The following is a 26072-nucleotide window of genomic DNA, read 5'->3' on the forward strand; positions in this document are numbered from 1 at the left end:
AATTTTTTCAAAAGCTGAGTTTCGCAGTTACATCCACAATACCTTGTTACATAGTGCCGTGATACTTCCGGGTTTAGGCGCCATCACAAATGAAATATACATTCCAAGGGCATTTGCACAGGCCAGAGTATATAAAAGCAATTGTACTGCTTTCAAGCAGGTTCCCGGTGAAATGCTGCATTATCTTCGTTTCCCAAAGCGCGATGGGGATGTTTTCCTTTGTTTTTCTGCAGACTTCTTTTTCCACACAGAATGCGGAAAAAATTAGAACCCTTGTTGCGAAGGAAGCAAGAAGGCAGCCATCACTATATCTTCTGCTCCCAGTCAGACTGCTTACAGATTGTGCCCTTTCATTTTGATCTGAGCCACACTGCTAATTTCTTGCTTGTCGAGTCAGAAGCCCACAAGCGTTTCCCTGCTTTCTGGAAGTCTTGTGCAGCTTTTTAGCAGCATTCTGCGACTTTTTATTCCCCAAGAAGCCTCCCTCAGTAAGCATGCTGTTTACTGAGTTCCCTGTGCCTCCGTCTGTTCCTAAAGCAATGCTATTCTGGCCGGTGGAGGCCCTCTGGTCCCAGCTCTCCGGCACATGAGTCAGCCAGATCGTCTGTCGAACTCTTGCTCCTGCATTGATGTGTAGTTGAGGTATTAGAGTCACTCTTCTTAATGCTCTGCAAGAGATTAGAGATGGGCTCCTGGGTATTCTACTCAGCCCTAATCTGCACCAGCAGATGAACAAGTTACTTACCAACTGTAAACGTTCTTTCGACTGGATGTTCCTCCCACGTATTCCTCATCTTATGATATTCAAATCTCGCCAGCTTTGCTGCTTCTGAAAAGATTCTCGGCAGAGGGCGTGGGCACAAGGTTGTGGCGTGGATGTCCCTCGACGGGCTCCATGCCGCATCAACGTCACCACCAGTATAAGTAGCCCATGCTGCGCCTGTTGGCTTCAGTTCTGTTTTTTCAGGGAAATATTCAAGGAACACCCAGGCGTGCCTCATGACTGAAAACTCTTCGTGAGAGAGATGTGTAAATAATGCAAACTGTACTGCGGGGTAGGATGGGAGGGGCGGTGAGGAATACGTGCAAGGAACATCCAGTCAAAAGAACGTTACAGTTGGTAAGTAACTTGTTCTTCGAATGGATTGTGTCTTCCCACATATTCCTTATTTTATGATAGACTCCCATAGCGGTGGAAATGTTTAGGAGGTGGGAGTACCAATTATTTTTATCATGGACGGAATGTAGTACCGCCTTAGCAAACAATCCTTCATGGGAAGAAGAAGCAGCTAAGCAGCTAAGCAGTAATGCTTAATGAAGGTATGCATCGATGCCCATGTTGCGGCTGAACAAATATCTGCTACAGGGACTCCCCTCTTCAGAGCCGCAGAAGTAGCCATACCCCTTGTGGCATGGGCTCGAAGCCCACCCTGCGGGTCCTTTCCAGCCAATCTGTAGCTCTCAACTATAGCCAAAATGATCCAGCGGGATATGGTCTGTTTTGTCACCATTAATCCCAATTTATGGCCAGTATAACCCACAACAAGTTGGTCATCCTGACACAATTTGAACATTCTTGATATATAAAAACAGTCCTTTTTGGGTCCACTCTATGAAACCTCTCCTCTTCTTTGCCCAAATGAGGAGGAGGAGGTTAGAACGCTGGTAGTATGATTTGTATGTGACAAGTGAAAGTCAGAAACTACTTTTGGTAAGAAAGAGGGTTTAACCTTAAGTACCACTTTGTCTTTGTGAAAGGTAGTGTACAGAGGTTTGCACGAGAGAGTCTGCAACTCACTAAACCTGCGGGCCGATAAGGACACAAGGAGGACAGTTTTTAATGTTAGAACCCTCAAGGGACAGGAATGCAGAGGCTCAAAAGGTATAAAAGCTAGAAACGTAAGCACAAGATTTAAATCCCAAGTCGGGACATGAAAATGGACTGGAGGGTACACATTAGTGAGCCCTTTCAGGAATTGAATGATTAATGGAATTTTGAAGGAGGAGTGCTTGAAAATGGACAGCCTAGCCAAATAACCTTTTATCGTTCCAATCTGGAACCCCAGATTGGCTAAATGTAACAGGAAAGAAAGCACTATAGGTGTTCCACATTTGAATGGATCCACATTCTTATCTTTGCACCAGTTACTGAATTTATTCCAATGACACCGGTCCAGAGACTTAGTTGCTGGCCTTCTGGCCGTAAGCAAAATCTCCATTACGTCATCCGGGAGGTCCCAATCCGTATCTCTCAGCCTCTCAAAAATCATGTGTGAAGGCGGGGTGTCTTGACCTCTGAATGGAGAACTCGACCTTCCTCTTGTGAGAGAAGATCCTCTCTTTGAGGAAGACATATAGGAGGGCAGATGGACATGTCCAGAAGGTCTGGGTACCACGTCCTCCAGGCCCAATCCAGGGCAATTAGGATCATGGTTTTCCTGAACTTTCTCAACCTCCTGATTATGTGAGGAATCACAGGGACTCGGGGAAACGCATACAGAAGTGGAAATTCCCAGTCCACTACGAACGCGTCTCCTAGAGCTCCTCTTGGGGGGAAATTCACTTGAGCAGTACTGATCGCACTTTCGGTTGACCGAGGTCGCGAACATATCCACCCGGAGGGTTCCCCAAAAGGGTGAAGACCTCTTGAAGGACTTTCCGAGCTAGTTCCCACTTGTGGGATACTGTGCTCTGCCTGCTCAGAGCGTCCGCAGCTGTGTTCTGCTCTCCGGCTAGGTGAACTGCTGACAGAGATTCCCTCTTGTATTGCCCAGAACCCGAGCTGCATTGCCTCTCTGCACAGTGGTAGTGACCCTACGCCTCCTCTCTTGTTGAGGTAGTACATCGCCACTGTGTTGTCCGTCATTATCAGGACATTCTTTCCCTGTAAGAGGGGCTCTGGTGGGGCCTGAGGGTAGAGGTGAGGCACTGCAGTGGAGGCTGGGCCCAGGACACCGCCTCCAAGGAGAAGGTGAAGGCTGGGCAGAGGTGCATCAGGCTGGAATGAAATCCAGGCAGCTACTTACGGATTCCGCTCAGGTTCCCAGCCTCCTGATTGTACAGCTATTGCAACCAGGTGCAATTACACAATGCATTCATAACCCTAGGGCAAAGCAAAATTTGAAGACTAACTACAATTTATGAAATTGCAGAAGGTCTGACGATATACAGACTGGATGAAGTATTCATTGCTACTTTGCGTGAACATCTGGTTAGCTTTGGGTATTCATTATGTAAAAAAGCAAGAGACTAAGCAGAGTGGATGGAGTAGCACACAGAACTGGGTAAAGTGGGTAGAATATTGTAGTTTGCGGACATCTCACTTTCGGGTTAGCTGGTAAAAAGTAACTGGGTGATCAGACAGAATGCCAAGGAGTTTGGGTGAGCTCCTGGTTTGAACATCAGTACCACAGAAGTATGCAACGGTATCCCTAGATATTATCCCCACCAAAAATATTGCCGTACATATGGTAGTTTGTCTCTCCATAGGCGACATTGGGGGGGGGGGGTAATTTGTGGGAGCGGGGGTGTCCCCCGCAGGGTCCATGGCTTAATATCGCTGCAAAAATATGGCGATATTTTTCCGGGGATATTAACACATGGGTCCGTATGCAACCAGCAGGTCACAGAACTAGGTTTTCCATCAAAATCAAATTGGCCGTGGGATCATGTACATTTTTCAAAAGTGCTCACTCGTGCTGGTCAATATGATGTACCTTCCCCTACAAAATGAAATTTAGTAAACAAAAGCTTTAGGTATACCAATCTAAACTTTACTGAAAAATATCTAACAATGCAGTGTTTTACAAAACCAATACTTTAATTGTGCATTATATAAAAACGACGTTTAAGAATTTGATTGCAGGACTGTCTTTAAAAAAATAAACACGTTCCGGTCTTTTCCTAAAAGAATATAGTTCAGGGTGCAAAATTTCAAGTCATACTCTAATAGCCAGCCATAAAAAAGTTCCTCAACACCTAGACAGAATACCATTTCTAACTTGCCAAGAGTCCATCATCACTGCCCAATGGAGACGTTGTGTCCAGATATAGTTTGCTTAATAAATGTGTCAACACGATTACTTCTGGTTTGCAAATATTTGAGAAAGAACAAACATTTCTTGGCTCACACAGACCGTTGGACCTTTTAAGAATGGAGATGATTACTGCTGTAAACTCTCTGTTAGCCCCTTTGAACTTGACAGTGAACAGAGAAACAAGTGGTTGGGGAGAGCTCGGAGGTAAAGAAAGGAATGCCAGGTGAGCTGCATTTTCATTGGACAGGGCAATTTAAATCACCAGCTGTGTTACCCAAGTGTCAATTTAATGAGCAAACCTACAGAATTACATAGCAACATGCTTCTGCCTTTTTTATGCAGATCGTGTTCAGGGATTGCGCTGCTGTAGTGCTAGTAGCTATCTAGGAATATGGTCAAGCCTACAAGTAGAGTAATTCATGTCGCTGCATAATGAGAATGGCCAAACCAGCAAGGGAAAAAGATTACTGCTCTGCCTTGGAACTAAACTCAGGGCAGTCAAAGGGTTTGTCTGGCTGTGTAGATGGACCTAACATGGTGCAGGAGTAGGATTGTGGCTTCAGACTCATGCACAGGAGAAGGCTCAAGTAAATGGCAGACAAAATAATCAAATAACTTCAATGCGGCTATATTGCTGCGATAGGAAGGAAGGTTTAAATGCGGGCATGGATGATTCTTCGAAGGGAGTTTCTTTACCTCCTTTTTGCAGTAAATAATGAATGTCCTCTGAAGGAGCCACCTCCCACTCCCCTTTTACTTTAACGTTCATGATGGCCAAACTGTTCACCACGAAAAAAGGAAAACAAGTTCAAAATACTTATTGCAGCTCCCGTAATCTCTGCTTCACCGTGGTTGAAAATACACTGTGCTAAACGTCCCTCTTCAGAATATGCCCGTGTACCCTGAAGGAGTCCCATCCACTCCCGGTCAGCGTCTACACAGTTTACCTGCCTTGCGGCCGGTTCAGCACCGACTTGGAAACCGACACCAAGCAAGCCGCCAAACATGCAACTTCCTAATCTGCTATGGAACTCATTGTTAGGATACTGCGGTTCGGTCAGTTCTCTTCAAGTGGGTAGGGGGAAAGAGTACACAGGGGTGGACATGTGATGGGGACCGCTTTTGCCAATACGTGGCAAGACTCCTGGAATGCAATTGAGTCCAGAAATCATTTTCAACTCATCTTCCATTCTCATTGCTTTTTTAATAGAAATAAAACCTTCACAACAGGGAATTACTTTGTGCAATGGTCCCGACATGGAGGTCCTTTTGATGGATCCCCTCTTCTCCCGATTTCCCAATTTCCCACCGCCCTGATTTTGTTAAGGTAAAACAAAAAAAACAAAAATACATGACCCATCAGCATGTAATCATGCAACATTTTTAGTGTTGTAACCATCAGCAGAATGCTTCACAATACTATAACCTTCATTAAAAAAAAAAAAAAAAGAAAATCTGAAAATTAAAATTCTATACAGGTTGTCAGCTGATAAAACAATGATTTTCTATTTTACATTGTCCATCATCAAGCAAGATGTAAGGCCAAGATAAATGGTAAGTGGAAGAAACTCAATGGACAAAAACTAAATGAATGAAGATAAGGAACACAAGCTAATGAGCTTACATTCAATCTGACAAACCAAATGTCTATGCCTTTCATCAGGAGTAGCATTCAACACTGCTCTTGAGGAATAAGGATTCCTTGTTGCTGCATTACAAGCAAACGGCTGTTAGGACGTGGCATGCCAAAGTACTCAGAATTTTAGCAATGGATCAAAGACGACAACCACTTGAGTCAGGGCCTGAAGGAGACAACACTTTCTCGGACCCACCCAAAGGTAAAAAGGAAGAAAGAATCCTTCCTACCAAAATTCACATCTACTAGACAGTCTACTGCCACCTAGTCTGTGAATCAAAGGTGAACAACAGAAGGGCACTTACCGGAACACTAAAGTGGACACCATCATAGCGGTAGATCTTCTGTGCAGTTTTAGTTCTACCAAGTGCTGGATCGACTACCAGTTTATAGCTTTTCCACTGAAAATTTGGGTTCTTCTGGAAGTCTCCCCCACCGTCCGGTTCCATTCTCACTCATTTACACTGACAGAAAAAAAGATGCAGATGAAAAAGCAGTCTTTGCATATGCAAAATCTTAAAACTACGGCTAGATCATGGCTGTAACGTCAATTTTTTTACAATCATTTCTTAATATCAACATTTGTGAATATTTTTCTAATCAACATTTTATGCCATTAAAAGTACAGTTACATTAAAAAATATACACAATTGACATAGCAAACTTTTCATCCCAGTAGTCCATGGAGGACAATTTAAGTTCTGTCTGTTGGTATGCATCATACTAATTGCAAGCATTACCAATCTCAAACATCAATGTGTTCAACATTGAGCCTCCTGGAAAAAAGCAGCCTACCTTCAAAGATATACGAGCCATTACAAGCCGTTAACAATGCTGAGCCTGTCGCACAATTATTAGAAATCTGCACTTGAAAGGTAAACTAAGGAGTTGCTTGCTCTGCTCCTGTGGACCTCTTCTCGAACCTGCTGCCCCTACACTGATTTAAAAAAAGAAAAGGTTTAGACTAATATGGTGGTACTTTATTTTCCAGATTCTTTTGTTTGTTTATAATGAACTTAAACATTTCATATGATCTGTGTCTTTGTAAGGAAATAAGAAGTGACCAGAGAAGGGTATGAGTTAGCAAGAGCCTTATCGATTGTGTTACACACCCACTTCAGGTTGCTACGGGTGGCACTGCATCACCAAAATCAATAATTTTGGTAAATATATTAAACTATTTCCTTGCACTAATGTGAACCAAATGGTGTTGGATAACTATTGCTTGATAACTAGTCAGGGTGCGAACACCAGCACTCAAAAATAGCCAATGGCTAGCGACAGACTTGCAAGTAAATATGGTTTGCCTTGTGTATGTGCAGAATGGAGGGAGCCAGTTACTTTTTTGGGCAAGCTAGAAGCTTGCAACTTGAAATTATCCACCCCGACTAAATGTTTCTTAGCCGAACAGAAGGGAGGTGCAAAGCAGAAGGAGGCCAGATAACAGATTACTCCTCTTTTACTCCGATTACCACATTTTGTAGCCACCATTTCCTTAACCAGAATGGTGCCATTACCAGCCATTGCGGGTGTTGGTTAACAGGATTTCAATCACCCATGTGCCATCTGACAAAGATTTTAATTTAAAAGAAGAACAAGTTACTTCTTACCTGGTAATGTTCTTTCGATGGGATGTTCCTCCGACGTATTCCTTATCTTGATAGATAATCTCCAGCTTGCTGGCCTCGGAAAAATAATTTTCAGTAGAGGGCGCTGCGCGTCAACGTCCCTCGAGCCGATGTCCCTTCACAGCCTCTGTATTGGCACCGATGTCATCATGCGTATAGACAGACTCGCGCAGCGTCCGTTGCTCAGTTCCGTTTTGACGTTTAACAGTTGCTTTACATGAATTGGTTATTGACCCTGAAGGAGCGTAGGCTGTAACCACAAGGGAAGTTTTACTCAGGGGGTGGATGGGAGGGGCGATAAGGAATACGTCGGAGGAACATCCCATCGAAAGAACGTTACCAGGTAAGAAGTAACTTTTTCTTCGAAGGGATTGTGTCCTCCGATGTATTTCTTATCTTGATAGACTCCCATAGCAGTGGTGTGTAACTGGAGGTGGGAGTAAAATTGCCATGTTTCCCTTCAATAATGAACAGAGTGCAACACAACTTTGCTACATCTAGTCTCTTGGCTAGAGGAGGAATCCAGGTTGTAAAATCTTGTGAAGGTATGTGCAGACGACCATGTGGCAGCCGAACATATGTCTCGAATCGATACCCCTCTTTGGAGGGCCGAAGAGGCTGCGATACCCATGGTTGAATGAGCCCTAAGATTTTGAGGAGGCTTGTTCCCTGCCAGTTTGTAACATTCCAGAATGGCCCAAATAATCCATTTGGAAATGGTCTGTTTTGTTATCGGTAATCCCAATTTGTGCCCTGAGTAACCTACGAACAGTTGGTCTGCTTGCCTAATCCTAGCAAGTCTGCTGATGTAAAAGCTCAAAGCCTGCCTTGGGTCCAGCCTATGTAGCCTTTCTTCCTCTTTCCCCGGATGGGGAGGGGGGATAGAATGAAGGTAAGGTAATCTTCTGAGTGATGTGGAATTCAGAAACCACCTTTGGGAGGAAATTAGGCTTCACTTGTAGGACAACTTTGTCTTTATGAAAAAATGTATGAGGGGGTTTACAAGATAGAGCTTGTAATTCACTCACCCTCTTAGCAGATGTCAATGCCACTAATAAGACAGTTTTAAGGGTGAGAAATCTTAGCGAACAAGAGTAGAGTGGTTCAAAAGGAGTACCCATCAGGAAATTTAAGACTAAATTTAAGTCCCATAAGGGAACTGGGAATGGTCTTGGAGGATGGACATTGGTTAATCCCTTCAGAAATTGTATTACTAATGGTAACTTGAAATACAATGGTTCCTCTGCAGTGTGGTTGAAGATCGATAGCGCTACGAGATAGCCCTGGATAGTGCCAACCTGAAGGCCCGAATTTGCCAAATTGAGTAGAAAAGATAACACCGTTGGTGTACCACATGAAAAGGGATCGATATTCTTTTCTCTACACCAGCTGCAAAACTTGTTCCAACGGCAGCGATATAAAGTCTTTGTTGCTGGCCTTCTGGCCGAAAACAACACCTCCATGACGTCATCTGGGAGGTCCCAATCCTTGTATCTCAACCTTTCAGATACCAAGCGTGAAGGTTGAGGGTTCTGATGTCTGGATGGAGAACCTGACCTCCCTTCTGCGAGAGAAGATTCTTCTTGAGTGGAAGCCGAATTGAGGGCAGATGGACATGTCCAGAAGGTCCGGGTACCACGTTCTCCTGGCCCAGTCCGGGGCAATTAGGATCATGGCTTTCCGGAACCTTCTCAACCTCCTGATCATTTGAGGAATGACAGGGACTGCAGGAAACGCGTGCAGAAGTGGAAACTCCCAGTCCACTACGAACGAGTCCCCTAGTGCTCCTCTCGGGGGGAAATACCCTTGAACAAAACTGATTGCACTTCCTGTTGATGCTGGTGGCGAACAGATCCACTTGAGGGGTTCCCCAAAGGGTTGTCTGTTGAAGGACTTCCTGAGCTAGTTCCCACTCGTGGGAGACTGCTCTGCCTGCTCATAGCGTCCACCGTCAAGTTTTTCTCTCCGGCTAAGTGAACTGCCGATAGAGAGATTCCTTCTTGGATTGCCCAAAACCAGAGCTGCATCGCCTCTCTGCACAGAGGCAGTGATCCTACGCCTCCTCTTTTGTTGAGGTAGTGCATGGCCACTGTGTTGTCCGTCATTATCAGGACATTTTTCCCCCTGTACAGATGGCAGAAAAGCCTTCAGCGCTAGTCTGATTGTTCTCAGCTCCAACAGGTTGATATGTAGTTTGGACTCCGATGGAGACCAACGACCGCTGATGGTCAGGTCGTTGGCATGGGCTCCCCTCCCCGTAAGTGAGGCATACGTGACTACTGTTATCTCCGGCCATGGTTGCCAAAACAGTTCTCCTTTCAAAATGTTCTCCTGACAGGCCCACCACTGAAGGTCTCGAGCCACATTGTCCGGAACTTGAAGGAGATCTGTCATTCTCCCTGAGAATTGCGACCACTGAGTTCTTAGTGCCCACTGAAGAGATCTCATTCTCAGGCGAGCCTCTGGCACAAGGAAGATGCAGGATGCCATGAAGCCTAGCAACCTCAAAAAGTCCAAGGCTGAGAGACGTTGGGCATTTTGGAACTTAGTGACCATCTGCAGAATATCTTGAGCCCTCACCTCTGGTGGCGAGGCTTTTCCCAGGGAAGTGTCCAGGACCGCTCCAATGAACTGGATTCTCTGTGATGGTATCATCTGTGACTTCTTTAAATTGGAGGGAGAAGCCCAGTTTGTGAAGGAAGTGGCAGACATAATCTAGCTGGATCTGAGCTTGTTTCGGAGCTACAGCTCTGATCAGCCAATCGTCCAGGTAGGGGTGGACGTGAATCCCTTCCCTTCTTAGACTTGCAGCCACTACCGACATTAGCTTGGTGAAGACCCTCGGGGCGGAAGTCAGCCCAAATGGCAGAAATCGAAATTGATAATGAGAGCCGCCAATTGTGAACCTCAGGTATTTCCTGCGTTTGAGATGGATTGGCACATGGAAATAAGCATCCTGAAGGTCCAGAGATACCAGCCAGTCCTGGAGCTGGAGGGCCTGAAGGATCTGAGAGAGAGTTACCATCTTCAACTTGTCCTTCCTGAGGAGCTTGTTCAATTCTCGTAAGTCCAGGATGGGTCTCAGTCCTCCGTCCTTCTTTGGTATGAGAAAGTAGGGGGAGTACCAGCCCTTGTTCCTCTCCGCTACAGGTACTGGTTTTATGGCACCTTTCTCCAGCAGGTCTACAATTTCCTGCAAGAGGAGCGGATCTGGAACTTTCAGAGAGCTGTTTCCCAGTGGATGACTGAGGAATGCGTAGAAAAGGCAGGCAGTAACCTTGGGCAACTGTCTCCAATGCCCAAGCATCTGACGTAATAGCCTGCCATTCCGTCAGATGTCGAGTTAGCCTGCCCCCTACTGGTGTCTTGTGAGGAAAGTCCTCAGAGTGATTTAGAGGCGGCTGATGCAGATGCCGAGGGTAAAGAGGCACCTGCTGCTGCTGCTGCTTTTGTATTTTTACCACGTCCCCCTCGGGTGAATCTTTTTTGACCTCATTGAACCGACTGTTCTCTGGCTTTTCCGAATGCGCAATAAAAGCGAAAGGATTTACCTCTCCAAGAGGTTCCTGAGGGGCGATATGGCGTTTGACAGATTGCAGCTCCCAGGGGTTTTGCTGCTGCTTTGGATGTCTAACTTTTCTAGGCTGTCATCCACCTCCTTACCAAACGAAGAAGAGCCGTGAAAGGGCATATTTAAAAGTCTGGCTTGTACATCTGAAGCAAACCCAGACTTTCGCAACCACGCAAATCTGCAGGTTGTAGTACTTGCCGCCATGGCCCTACTGATACTGTCAGCAGAATCAAGGCCAGTTTGAAGGGATTTGCACATTGCGTCTTTACCATCCTTAATGATGTTTAGAAACGCTTCGCTTTCTTCTCCCTCTGGGAGGCAGTCAGCCGCTGATGAAGCACACTCCCAAAGTGTATGGCTGAACCTTGCGAGCGTACAAGTAGCGTTAATAGAATTCAACGTCATGCTACATGTAGAAAAGCCATAGAGTCGTATCTTTTGTCATCCCTGTCCTGTGGAACAATAGGGTATGCCGATCTACTGCCTGATGCAGTTGCTGCTTGAACAACCAGACTCTCTGGAGTTGGATGTTTAGACAAAAATTCAGGGTCAGTAGCAGATACCCTATATTTGGCTGATAACTTCTTGTTAACCGCCGGGATAACCTCAGGAGTTTCCCAGTTAGCCAATATTTTTCTTTGTAATGCAGCGTGAAACGGAACCACAGGATCCTCCTGTGGGCCTTTAACTAAAATGTCTGTAAGTCATCCTATTGGAATGCAGGTGAAGGTGTAGACCAACCCATGAATTCTATAACCTTGCCATTAAAATTCTGTAAGGGGTCTCGGCATGTTCCCCTGGGTCTGGTTTGGCAAATTCTATTTCTGGGGAAGTATCTAACCCACTTGCCTCATTTAAGGATTCTCGAAGGTCCTTTAACCTATTTTTCTCAGAGGTAAATTCCTCTGGTTCAGGTGTTGTAGTTCTCTGCAACCCAAAGGGTCTTTCTCGATCCGAATCCTCCCCTTCTTCATAAATTGAAGACAAAGGTCTGAAATAATCAGACCTTGGAAATGGCTTAAATCCCATTTCCAGAGCAGAAGGGGCCAAATTTGTCATAATTGGTTGAGAAAACGTCGATGCGGACGTTAAAGGCTTCAAAGACATCGAAAAAGGCATCGAGAAGATCGCAAGAGGCCTCGAAGAGCTCGAGAGGATCGGAATCCTACTCTAGGCTGTCGATGACATTCTCAAAGTTGTGTTAGAGGCCCTGGGTATGACCACTGGCTGTGAGGTAGTGACGGCCGTGGGTTTGTTCTTTTTCGGCGTCGAAGACGGCGTCGATTCGATCGACCTATGCGTCGATGAGCCCTTCAATAATGGCGTCGGTGACGCAGATTTATGCGTCGAAGGGACTTTCGACAATGGCGTCGATGGCACAGTGCCTTTGCTCGAGGGTTCGTGACGGTCTCGAGTAGTTTCTTTCGCCGGGTGCAACGACTCACGGCGTTTCGATTTTTCGGGTCTTTCACCCAGGGTATCACCCTCAGCTGTCTTCGAGGGGGTCGAGGCCGCTTTCTCAGACGCGAAGCATCCTTTTACAGAATTCCTCCCACTCAGCCTGAGAGCTATGTTTTGTGGGGCAGGGGACTCTTTCCGGGGAAACAGAAGACGAGGAAGGGGATCTTCGACGTCTCTTACTCGAATGCTTGAATCTCGAAGAGTGGTGGGAACTGCTTCGAGACCTAGAACGAGAATGTTTCCTGTGTCGGCTAGGAGACGAATGCCTCGACTCTGCCGAGGAAACTTTCGAAGGAGCTTTAACTGTCTTACCTCTCTCAAGCTTCCACTTACGCTCTTTCAAGGCTTTCGCTGTCATGGACATGCAGTCCTCGCACTCCGAACATTGGTGCTCCGATCCCAGGCACCACAAACAGATCCTGTGAGGATCTGTCAACATTTTCTTTCCACAATCTCGACATTTTCTGAAGCCGGACCGTGGAGTCGTCGGTTCGGATGAGGAAGCAATCGAGTAAGAGTTGGTATTCGAGGAATAATGAAGAATATATCTAACGAACTGAGCAACGCGATTCCGAGGCCCACGAAGCGTGGAAAAACAGAACTGAGCAACGGACGCTGCGCAAGTCTATTTATACGCATGATGTCAGCGCCGATGCGGAGGCTGTCGAGGGATGTCGACGCGCAGCGCCCTCTACTGAAAAACATTTTTCTGAGGCCAGCAAGCTGGAGATGATCTATCAAGATAAGGAATACGTCGGAGGACACAATCCCTTCAAAATTGTATTTTGTGGTTTCTCAAAACACTCAAGGTGTGGAAGCTGCATTCTGATTTGTCTGGTACCATATTGAAGCAGATCCATAAAACTAACTGTTCCCCTCTATAAAGAAAAGTATTCATTTATTTTACAAATGTAGGTAATTTTTACTGAGAACACAACAAACAAAATTGTAGGTCCATCTCAAAAAGAGGAACAGCAGAAAGGACAACCAACGGAAGATGAGAACAGTTCCTCAAAGTAATGACTCGCAAACTCTTCCTCCTAGTCCAAAGTCTCCCTTCCTCCATATTTCTACATGAATCCAGAATGCTTTTTGCAGCACGAAAAATATATTTGTATTTTTATTGTGAAGCATGACATGCATGGCCGCGGTCCCACCACCGCCTCCCCAGGCACAACCTACGTATTTAGCCTTTAGCTCATTTCAATCCACCTCAGCAAAACCCAACCAGAAGGTAAGGTACATTTTACAGGTGGTAGTGCAGATAGAGGAAAGGGGTCTTTAAATTAAGAGCACGGCAGTCACTATGGTGAGTAACATTATGCCAATGTCCTACCTCCTTTCCTCTGTTCATGTAGAAGATTTCCAACCACTGAAAAAGCCCAGTAGGTTGGGCCTATATCTAAATGCCAAAAACGTTCTTCTGAAAACCTAGGTCAAATTGGGCATCAGCTCTCGAAAACGCCACACATGCAGTAATGCTTACAGAAAGCAGATGGAGACATTGCCCTGGTGAGTACATCCCAGGCAACATACTACTCGAAGGCCACTATGGTGGCCTTAGCTGCGAAGAGTGGGCATGAAGACCCTTTGGAGATCAGAGATTTTGAGCATAGTAGCTTTGCACAAATCAAAAGGCAATCCAGTGCTTGGAGGCTCGCTTGCCTTTCAGTGGGCATGCAAAGGTCTGTGCAAGCAGAACTCCTCGGTTATTTCAAGATAGAGCTTTAGGGCTCAGTGAACATAAAAGCAGTGCAGCATTCTTTCAACTAGGGCGCCAGATAAGAGTAGTATTAGGCCTTTTTATACGTGAAAATCTTCTAAAAACTACACTTGACATGCGTACTGCTTATGCACCAGTTCAGAGAAGGGTTCAGTGCAAAGAGCAAGTGACTTGACAGAAACCAGAACACTTTTTTCATCTGCATAAAGGAAATTGCAAGCCTTTGAAAAGATTAATTCTCTGACCTACATGCACTGAGCCTTTCAGAAAAAGTAGCATTTTTTTCCTGTCACTTCTGCTCGTTTTACAGTGCTTCATTTTGTGTTTTTTTTTTATTATTTGTTTTGGTTTTTAAAAAGAAAAACCTTTACAAAAATAAAAAGTTTTTTTACAATTGAACTCGATAAAATAAAAATAAAAAAGTAAAACTACAGCAGGCAAGCAGGAGGAAGAAAAATGCAAGAGAAAAATGAGTGAATACAAGACAAAGAATACAAATACAACTCAGGGACTACTAGGGGGACCAATTTGATCACAGTAGCACTCTTTCCCGGGAACGAATGATTTCCTTCTATGATGGAATGGTGCATTTTTTCATGACTTCTACTATTGTTGCCGTCAGCATGGTCTACTGGCCGGCCATCAGCCTGTCCCAGAAAAACTCTGTTGCTAGACGCTCTTCCTAAGCCACAAATCTGCTAAGCAACAGCAGTCTTGTTTCCCCAAGTTCCTTTGCAGTCCAATAGAAGGTGTCTTAGGGATTGTTGGCTTGGAGAGTCGCATTGTCTACAGAGGTTTTTCGCTTGGTCCCCCAAATTTCTTCTAGTCAAAATTTCCCCCGGTATGGGCTAGGTTTAGCCTGAGTCTCAAGAAGTTATTTTTTATTCCCTTATCCAGAAACCTTTGAAGGTAGCGAGGAAGAGAACCAAGTTTTTTATCCACCTTTAGGAAATGGTTGGGGGGGGGGAATGAGATTCCTCACTCCGTCAATGGTGTCAATCCAATCGCTTGTTTCTAGGGTCTTTTTCACTTTCAAGGGATTGGATATTAAGGTTTCTAATGACATGTCGAGCCTAAGCAGGATACCTCTAACTTTCTTCTCTAGACCAAGAAGTTGTTGGGATCTTGAGTATTTAAGATGTTCATTCATATGAAAGTAGAGGGGTCTTGCACCTTCTACTTCATAGAATAATATATAATTTTCCAGTCTGCTCGACATCCAAGAGAAGCTAGACCTAGTTTGAATCGTAGTGTCATGAACCGTCGTCTACGTCCTTTCTGGTCCTACTGGTCCCTGACTCGCAGAGGATTGCATGCAGTATTCCTTCCAACATGGCTGTTCGGAAGCGGAACGCTCCGGATCAGTCTATGCGTTCCACGCTGCTCATCCTACAAGAGAGACACGCCCAGCAGCTCTGCGCATCTCAATGCTACCGCTACCTGTAGTCGGACGTGCTTTGCCGGAGTTCGATCGGGGCTCTGCTCGATTCCTTGTTCCAAGCTCCTCGATTCCCCGTCCTATTCCTACCCTCTCCAAACTCCTGGAAAACCTTCTACGCTCAAGTCACGGTCCTCCGTGCCTCTGAGCGTAACTTGTTTGTTTGCTTCCTGGTGTTACCCTGGACTTTCTGAACGCTCCTAGAAACTGAACCGCTATCCTCACGCTGGACGCCGAAGATCACCGTTCGGGGTCTATACAAATCCCGGACCACAAAAAAAGAAGAAATTCCAGAAGGTCGCAAGTACTCAACAAAAACAGTTGAGACGGGGCGAGACTTGTGACAGATCGAGACGCCTTAAAAACGATACAGATACAGAGATGGAAGCCGCTGTTCAAGACCTCATGCGAGGCATGCAGGAGTTAATAGAGGTACAGAACCTCAAGGAAGAGAACGCTGCGTTAAAGCAGTTAGTTATATCACGTGATTCAGCGACAAAAGAAAGTGTGTTGTTGGGAGGAATAGTGGACAAGTATGACGGGTCTTCCAAGACTCTCCGCGCCTTCCTTGATTCGCATCTAGTTCACTTCACCTTCAAACCCTACTATTTCTCCACTCCTAGAGCAAAGGTGGGTTTTATGATCTCACACCTCACTGGAAATGCATTGACTGGGGCAACCCTCCTGGTCAATTCAGGCGATGCCCTCTTGGATGACTATGATGGCTTTGTGAGAGCCCTTAAGGAAATGTTTGATCGCCCAGAACAAGTGTACAGTGCTCAAGAGAGACTACTCTAGTTTCAACAAGGGTCCCAGGATATGCTCACCTATGTTACTCGTTTCAAACAACTTGTAAAGGAAGCAGACTGGTCACCAGAAGCTAGTTTTACTCTCTTCCAAAGGGGGCTGAACGAAGAAATAAAAGATGAGCTAGCAAGGGCGGCCCGCCCAAGTTCTTTCCAGGCTCTTATGGACCTATCCTTACAGATAGATTTCCGAATCCAAGAAAGAAGAGCAGAGAAAGAGAAGTCTAAGGCGAGTTTCCAAAAGACCAGCACGGAACATGCTCCTAGAGCAGAACTTACTGTTCCTTCTACCCAGGACCCCGAACCTATACAACTAGGAGCTTTCCATGGACCCATTATCCCTCAAGAAAGGATGCGACAGAGCCATACTGGTCTGTGCATGCATTGCGCCTCCGATAAACATCTGGTGAGAGAATGTCCTATTGCTCCTCCACAGCGTTCGGAAAACGCCAGCTCCCGATCCTAGATGGAGCACAGTGTCGGCAGAGAGAGGTTTGCTCCACATCAATTCCATCCTTGAACTCTCCTGGACAAAATAACCTTGTGGTTCTTCAGGCCTTACTATCGCCTTCCAAGACAGAATCCTACCCCATCCTGGCATTAGTTGACTGCGGAGCAATAGGCGTATTTCTAGATCAAGATTGGGTCACTGCTCAACATTCCACATGAAAGCAGAGTAACAATGCAACCAGTAGAGGCCATTGATGGAAGGCCTCTTTCTTCAGGACCCATTACCCTTCAGACTAAAGAGATTCTACTTTCTATTAATCACCATCAAGAGAGGATCAAATTTGACCTCATTAAATGAGCACATTATCCGATGGTTCTCGGAATGCCCTGGCTACAAAGGCACAATCCTTACATCAATTGGACAGCCGGCTCACTGTTTCTTGGATCTGAATATTGTATGGCTCACTGCCTATCCCTGGATACCGTACCAAAGCCTTCTGAAGACTCAAGAGAACCAACAAAGTCCAGTCACCGTTTCGATCATCATCCAGATTCCCAAAGCCTGCCAAGCCTTTTCTGATGTCTTTTCGACTGCTATATTTCAAGCTCTACCTCCTCACAGACCAGAAGATTGTGCCATTGATACCGAGCCCTCTGCAGTGATTCCTTTCGGCAGAATGTTTATATTATCTGAACCTGAAAAAAGGGCTCTCCGAGAATACATGGATACTAACCTGGAAAATGGTACCATACGCCAGTCCAAATCTCCAGCGGGCGCTTCATTGTTCTTCGTTCCAAAGAAAGATACCAAGGAACTCAGACCATGTTTGGACTACCGTGGTCCAAATCAGTGTACTCTCAAGGACCGTTATCCCTTACCCCTCATCTCGGATATCCTAGAAGCAGTCAGAGGTGCAGTAATCTTTACTAAATTAGACCTAAGGGGTGCTTACCATCTCATTAGTATAAAAGAAGGTGACAAATGGAAAACAGCCTTTAGAAACCCCTTCGGCCATTTTGAATACCTAGTCATGCCCTTCGGACTTGCTAATGCCCCAGCAGTTTTTCAACGTTTCATGGATAGGGAGTTCTTGGATATGCTATTCCTCTTCGTCATCGTCTACCTGGATGATATCTTGATCTACTCCAAGGACCTTCTAAAGCATGAAGAGCATGTTAAGGCAGTCCTACAACGATTACGTGAAAACAAACTCCTGGCTAAACCAGAGAAATGCCTATTTCACGTCACTTCTGTTTATTACCTAGGATTTGTCCTTAGTCTAGAAGGAATTGGAATGGATCCTTCAAAAGGTAAAGGCCATACTATCTTGTCTGGCTCCCACTTCCGTGAAACAAATTCAATCCTTACTGGGACTTGCTAGTTTTTACCGAAAGTTCATAACATCCTTTTCTGAAATTGTTCAACCGATGATTCCTCTCTTGAAGAAAGATATCCCTTTTCTCTGGTCCGCAGCCCAAGACAAGGTATTCCAACGATTGAAGACAGAGTTCACCCAAGCCCCCATCCTAGCTCAACCCGACATTAACCGCCCAATCCTAGTGGAGACGGATGCCTCTAACTACGCCATATGAGCAGTCCTAAAACAGGAATTTGAGGACAAAAATTGGAGCACCCCATTACTTACCTTTCACAAACTATGACTCCCAGTGAGACTCATTATTCCGTCTTGGAAAAGGAGCTATTAGCCATCCGCCAAGCCTTTACAGAGTGGCGACATCTACTCCTGGGAGCTAGGCATCTAGTCCAGGTCCGTACGGACCATCGAAATCTTCAAGTTCTACAATCCTTGGAGTGTAGGAACAGTCGTCAGGCCCGTTGGGCCGCCTTCTTTGCCCAGTATCAGTTCAACATCCATCATGTCCCTGGATCACAGAATATAATTGCTGATGCCCTTTCCAGACATCCTGACTATGAAAACCCTGAGGATCGGACCTTTCCCAAAATGTATCCCCACACAATCTTTGTTGCCCAAGCACTCACCCTCTTGGAGAATATCCAAGGCCAAACTCGACTTTCGGACCTCTGGAAGGAGCGCAAGAGAAATAACAGATGGAATCTCACAGCAAAGGACGGATATTTATTCAAGGACAATCGCCTAGTTATTCCCACTCCTGGACTGAGACAATGAATCACAAGGCTATGTCATGATACCTTACATTCGGGACATTGTGGAATTACCAACACTCTCCATTTAGTACAAAGACAGTTTTGGAGGCCGAAGATGAAGGATGACATTAGGATCCATGTCCAAACATGCGCCGTTTGCAATCAGAACAAACATGATCATAAGAAGCCGGCCAGACTCCTATTTCAACCAGCAATACCAACAAGACCCTGGGAATTCAGGGCCACTGACTTTATCGTGGAATTACCACCCTCTAGAGGCTACACAACAATCATGGTCACTATTGACTGGTTTACTCATATGGCTCATTTTACACCCTTATCCAAACTACCTTCCTCATCAGATCTTACCGGAATTTTCCTGGAACACCTATTCCGACTTCATGGGCTGCCTTCCAAAATCATTTCAGACCGAGGACCCAGTACATATCTCAGTTTTGGAAGCAAGTGTGTCGTATTCTAGAAATCCAACGTGCCTTATCCTCTGGCTACCACCCACAAACCAATGGAGCCACGGAGCGTGTCAACCAGACTCTCAAACAATACCTACGTTGTTTCGCCACCAAAGTTCAGGACGATTGGTCACTCCTAATACCTATGGCCGAGTTCGCTTATAACAATTCAGATCACTCGGCTATCAAGACCAGTCCCTTCTTCTGTAGTCAAGGATTCCATCCATCTGTCCTACCCTTCGTACTCCCACATCCTACCCCAGTACCTGCAGTAGACTCCTGGATCGAAAACCTCATCACAGTCCATAAGGAGGTTAAAGAAAACCTAGAAAGGGCCCGAAAAGATGTCAAACGTTATGCTGACTCTAAGAGAACACCTGGACCTCCCTATTCAGTAGGAGATGAGGTTTGGTTATCCTCGAAGCTCCTTCCTAGACACCTGCACCCTAATAAACTGGCTCCCAGATACTACGGTCCCTTTTCCATACAACAAATCATCAACCCAGTGGCCTTTCGACTTCGGTTACTTGAATCTAGGAAAAGGATTCATCCAGTCTTTCACACTTCTCTGCTAAAACCATTCATTCAGTCATCCCGAACAGCTCCTAGATCTATCCCTGTTATTGTAAATGATCAACTGGAATACGAGGTTTCCAGGATTTGTGACTCAAGATATCGACAAGGTCAACTACAATATCTGGTTGAGTGGAAAGGTTCCCCTTCCAGTGAGCGTACGTGGGAACCAGTGTCAAACATGAATGCGCCTAGATTGGTTCGACGATTTCATCTGATCCATCCGGGCAAACCCGAAGGAGCTGGTTTTCAGAGGATCAGAGGATGCATACTGTCATGAACCATCATCTACGTCCTTTCTGGTCCTCCTGGTCCCTGACTCGCAGAGGACTGCATGCAGTATTCCTTCCAACATGGCCGCTCGGAACGGAACGCTCCGGATCAGTCTATGCATTCCACGCTGCTCATCCTACAAGAGAGACACGCCCCCGCGGCTCTGCGCGTCTCAACGCTACCTCTACCTGTAGTCGGACGTGCTTTGCCAGAGTTCGATCGGGGCTCTCGCTTGATTCCTTGTTCCCAGCTCCTTGATTTCCCGTCCTATTTCTACCCTCTCCAAACTCCTGGAAAACCTTCTGCGCTCAAGTCACGGTCCTCCGTGCCTCCGAGTGTAACTTGTTTGCTTCCTGGTGTTACCCTGGACTTTCTGAACGCTCCTGGAAACTGAACCGCTATCCTCACGCTGGACGCCGAAGATCAGCGTTCCGGTCTATACAAATCCCGGACCGTAAAAAAGAAGAAATCCCAGAAGGTTGCAAGTACTCAACAAAAACAGGTGAGACATGGAGAGACTTGTGACACGCAGGCTCACCAAAGGGGTGCCCAATGGAAGAGACAAAGATTTTTTCCACAAAAGGCCATCTAATTTGTTCCAATTAATATGCCATAGCAAGGGTTTTGCTTCTATGCCGTAGGAGGAAGACTGGAACTGCTTTGGCTATGTAGAACTTGATAAGTGGGAGAAGAACAAGTTACTTCTTACCTTGTAACGTTCTTTCGACGGGATGTTCCTCCGACGTATTCCTCATCTTAGATATATCCTTCCAGCTCTGCTGGCCTCGGAAAATTTTTTCTCCAGAGGGCGCTGCGCGTCGACGTCCCTCGAGTCGATGACCCTCGACAGCCGCCGTATCGACGCTCGACGTCATCCTGCCTATAAAGGCCGCGCGCAGCGTCCGTTGCTCAGTTCCGTTTTGTAGCCCACAGTATTACTGTTTGGACTAGACTAATCACCCTGAAGGAGCGTAAGCTGCAACAACAAGGGAAGTAAAACTGCGGGGATGGATGGGAGGGTCGATGAGGAATACGTCGGAGGAACATCCCGTCGAAAGAACGTTACAAGGTAAGAAGTAACTTGTTCTTCGAAGGGATTGTGTCCTCCGACGTATTCCTCATCTTAGATAGGCTCCCATAGCAGTATTCTATATTCGGAGGAGGGAGTACTGACTTCACGCTGTCTTCTATTGGTGAATAGAATGCAGTACAGCCCTTCCAAACCTAGTCTCTTGACTAGAGGAGGAATCCAGATTGTAAAAACGTGTAAAGGTATGGACAGACGACCATGTAGCGGCCGCACATATGTCTTTAATCGGCACGCCTCTTTTGAGGGCCGATGAAGCTGCAATACCTCTGGTCGAATGAGCCCTAAGGTTTTGAGGGGGCTCTTTCCCTGCCAGTTTATAACATTCCAGAATGGCTAGAATGATCCATCTGGAAATGGTCTGCTTAGTTATTGGTAACCCCAGCTTGTGACCTGCGTAGCCTACAAACAGCTGGTCTGCCTGTCTTATCCTGGCTAGTCTACTAATGTAAAAACTTAAAACCCTCCTAGGGTCTAGTCTGTGTAACCTCTCTTCCTCTTTCCCCGGGTGAGGAGGAGGATAGAAAGATGGTAGGATAATCTTCTGAGAGATATGGAATTCAGAGACTACTTTTGGGAGGAAATTAGGCTTCACTTGCAGGACAACTTTGTCTTTGTGAAAGATTGTATGAGGGGGTTTACAAGAAAGAGCTTGTAATTCGCTCACCCTTCTAGCAGATGTAAGTGCTATTAATAAAACAGTCTTAAGGGTAAGGAATCTTAACGAACAAGAATGGAGAGGTTCGAAAGGTGTCCCCATCAGGAAAGTTAATACTAAGTTTAAATCCCATAGGGGAACTTGGAATGGTCTTGGGGGATAAACATTGGTTAACCCCTTTAGAAACTGTATTACCAAGGGTAATTTGAAATAGGATGGTTCCTCCGCAGTACGCTTAAAGATAGATAGCGCTGCGAGATAGCCCTTAATGGTGCCAACTTGAAGGCCTGAATTTGCCAAATATAGTAGGAAGGACAAAACCATTGGTGTACCACATGAAAATGGGTCGATATTCTGTTCTCTACACCAGCTGCAAAATCTGTTCCAACGACAGCGGTATAAAGACTTTGTTGCTGGCCTCCTTGCCGAAAGCAACACCTCCATAACATCATCAGGGAGGTCCCAATCCTTGTACCTCAGCCGTTCAGAAGCCAAGCGTGAAGGTTGAGGGTTTTGATGTCTGGATGGAGAACCTGACCTCCCTTCTGTGAGAGTAGGTTCTCTCTGAGAGGAAGTCGAAATGGAGGGCAGATGGACAAGTCTAGAAGGTCCGGGTACCACGTTCTCCTGGCCCAATCCGGGGCAATTAGGATCATGGTTCGCCGGAATCTTCTCAACCTCCTGATCATTTGAGGAATGACAGGGACCGGTGGGAACGCGTACAGAAGCGGAAACTCCCAGTCCACTATGAACGCGTCTACCAGAGCTCGTCTCGGAGGAAATTCCCTTGAGCAGAACAGGTCGCATTTCCTGTTTAGGCTGGTGGCGAACAGATCTACCTGAGGGGTTCCCCAAAGGGCGAAGATCTCTTGAAGGACTTCCTGAGCTAGCTCCCACTCGTGGGAGACTGTGTTCTGCCTGCTCAGAGCGTCCGCTGTCAAGTTCTTCTCTCCGGCTAGGTGAACTGCCGATAGAGAGATTCCTTCTTGGATTGCCCAAAACCAAAGCTGCATCGCCTCTCTGCACAGGGGTAGTGATCCTACGCCTCCTCTTTTGTTGAGGTAATGCATGGCCACCGTGTTGTCCGTCATTATCAGGACGTTCTTCCCTTGTACAACTGGCAGGAAAGCCTTCAACGCAAGTTTGATGGCTCTCAGCTCTAACAGGTTGATGTGTAGTCTGGACTCCGATGGAGACCAACGACCGCTGATGGTCAAGTCGTTGGCGTGGGCTCCCCACCCCGTGAGTGAGGCATCCGTGACTACTGTTATCTCCGGCCAGGGTTGCCAAAACTGTTCTCCTTTCAGAATGTTCTCCTGACAGGCCCACCACTGAAGGTCTCGAGCCACCCTGCCGGGAACCTGAAGAGGATCTGTCATTCTCCCTGAGAATTGTGACCACTGAGTCCTCAGTGCCCACTAGAGGGATCTCATTCTCAGGCGAGCCTCTGGCACAAGGAAAATGCAGGATGCCATGAGGCCTAGCAACCTCAAAAAGTCGAAAGCTGGGAGACGTTGGGCAAGTTGGAACTTGGTAACCATCTGTAGAATATCTTGAGCCCTCACCTCTGGTGGCGAGGCTTTTCCCAGGGAAGTATCCAGGATCGCTCCTATGAACTGGAGTCTCTGCGATGGTATCATTTGAGACTTCTTTAAATTGAGGGAGAAGCCCAGCTTGTGAAGGGAGTAGCATACGTGATTTAGCTGGATCTGAGCTTGCTCCGGAGAAACAGCCCTGATCAGCCAATCGTCCAGGTAGGGGTAGACGTGAATCCCTTCCCTCCTTAGACTTGCCGCCACTACCGACATTAACTTGGTGAAGACCCTCGGGGCGGAGGTCAGCCCAAAAGGCAGTACTCGAAATTGATAGTGAGAGTTGCCAATTGCGAACCTCAGGTATTTCCTGTGTTTGAGATGGATAGGCACATGGAAATAAGCGTCCTGAAGGTCCAGAGATACCAACCAGTCCTGAAACTGAAGGGCCTGGAGGATCTGAGAAAGAGTGACCATCTTGAATTTGTCTTTCCTGAGGAATTTGTTCAATTCTCGCAAGTCCAAGATGGGTCTCAGTCCTCCGTCTTTCTTTGGAATGAGAAAGTAAGGGGAGTACCAGCCCTTGTTCCTCTCCGCTACAGGTACCGGTTCTATGGCACCTTTCTCTAGCAGGTCTATAATTTCCTGCAAGAGGAGCGGATCTGGAGCTTTCTGAGAGCTGATCCCCGGTGGATGACTGAGGTATACGTAGGAAAGGTAGGCAGTAACCTTGGGCAACTGTTTCCAATGCCCAAGCATCTGACGTGATAGCCTGCCATTCCGCCAGATGTTGAGTCAACCTGCCTCCTACAGGTGTCCTGTGAGGGAAGTCCTCAGAGTGGTTTTGGGGCGGCTGATGCAGATGCCGATGGTAAAGAGGCACCTGCTGTTGCTGCGGCTTTAGAATATCTACCCCGTCCACCTCGGGTAGTTCTTCTTTGACCCCTTTGAGCCGGTCGTCCTCTACCTCTTCCGAATGAGGAGTAGAAGCGAAAGGACTTGCCCCTCGCAGAGGTTCCTGTGGGACGAAAAGGAGTCTGACGGATTGCAGCTCCTAGGGATTTTGCTGCTGCTTTTGAAGTTTGCAGTTTCTCTAAACTGTCATCCGCCTTTTTCCCGAACAAAGAAGAGCCATCAAATGGCATGTTCAAGAGCCTGGCTTGCACATCTGGGGCAAAACCCGACTTTCTCAACCAAGCGAACCGCCTGGTTGATGTACTTGCCGCCATTGCTCTGCTGATACTGTCAGCCGAATCAATGCCCGTCTGGAGGGATTCGCACATAGCGTCTTTACCGTCCTGTATAATATTCAGCAACGCATCCCTTTCTTCTCCCTCCGGGATGCAGTCAGCCGCTGTAGAAGCACACTCCCAAAGTGTATGGCTGAACCTAGCAAGGGTGCAAGTAGCATTAACAGACTTTAACGCCATGCTACATGCTGAAAAGACTTTCTTAGCCATAGCATCATATTTTTTATCGTCCCTGTCCTGTGGGACAGTAGGATAAGCCGTCTTGACGTCGGTAGAGGATGCTGCTTGTACCACCAGACTTTCTGGGGATGGATGTTTAGACAAGAACTCTGGGTCTGTGGAAGATACCCTGTACTTTGCAGACAGTTTTTTATTTACTGCTGGTATTACATCTGGGGTTTCCCAGTTTGTCATGATCTTTCTCTGAAGAGCTTTATGAAAGGGCACCACTGGATCCTCTTGTGGGCCTTTGTCAAGAATATCCGTGAGGTCATCTTGCTGGAAAGATTGTGAAGGTGTAGACCACCCCATGAACTCTGTAATTCTGGCCATTAAGGCTCTGTAGGGGGTTTCAGCATGCTCCCCCGGGTCTGGTTTAGCAAAATCCACCTCAGGGGAAGTGTCTAAACCACTTGCCTCATGTAAAGAATCATGAAGATCCTTTAATCTGCGCTCTTCAGAGGAAAATTCCTCTCTAACTGGGGTTACAGTGAACTTGTCATTATTGGCCTCGAAAGCGTCGATGTCGTCGACGTCGAAGGCTTCGAGCGTGGCGTCGAAAACAGAGGTGGAGGCCTCGAGGACCTCGACAGAATTGGAATTTTACTCGACAATATCGACGCCGAGGGCCTGGGAATCGTCACTGGATGTGTGGTCACCGTGACTTTTCTCGGCGTCGACGCCGGTGTCGAGGCCGGCGTCGAGTCGACAGACCTGTGTGTCGAAGGTCCCTTCGACAACGGCGTCGAAGACCTCGACGTCGACGGAACCTTCGTCGACGGAACCTTCGAGGAAGGTTTGGAGGTCATAGTCCTACTCGAGGGTTCGAGACGCGCTCGAGAGGTTTCTTTCGCCGGGTACTGCGACTCGCGGCGTTTTTGACCTTTGGGTCTTTCGACCAGAGCATCGCTCTCGGCAGTCTTCGAGGGGGTCGAGGCCGCTTTCTCGAAGACGCTCATCATGTTTTTTCTGAATTCCTCCCATTCAGCCCGGGAACTGTGTTTCGTGGGGCAAGGGATTCTTTTTGGCGAAACAGAGGAAGAGGAAGACGGAGAAGGGGATCTTCGACGTCTCCTCTTCGAGTGTTTCGATCTCGAGGAGTGATGAGACCCACTCCAAGATCTGGAGCGTG

General features: G+C 46.6%; 1 protein-coding gene across 4 annotated transcripts in view; it reads right to left on the reverse strand.

The window, feature by feature from the left end:
- Positions 1–26072, reverse strand: part of SETD1A (SET domain containing 1A, histone lysine methyltransferase) — a 1694645-nt gene that overhangs the window by 1558555 nt on the left and 110018 nt on the right. For all 4 annotated transcript variants that reach the window (XM_069651930.1, XM_069651928.1, XM_069651929.1 and 1 more), the window contains exon 3: positions 5979–6137. In XM_069651930.1, coding sequence (XP_069508031.1) covers positions 5979–6122 — 144 coding nt within the window. In that variant the 5' untranslated portion in view covers positions 6123–6137. The remainder of the gene's footprint in view (positions 1–5978; positions 6138–26072) is intronic.

This window comes from Ambystoma mexicanum, chromosome 3p (genome assembly GCF_040938575.1).
Source record: "Ambystoma mexicanum isolate Mex_15411 chromosome 3p, UKY_AmexF1_1, whole genome shotgun sequence".
Lineage (NCBI taxonomy): Eukaryota > Metazoa > Chordata > Amphibia > Caudata > Ambystomatidae > Ambystoma > Ambystoma mexicanum.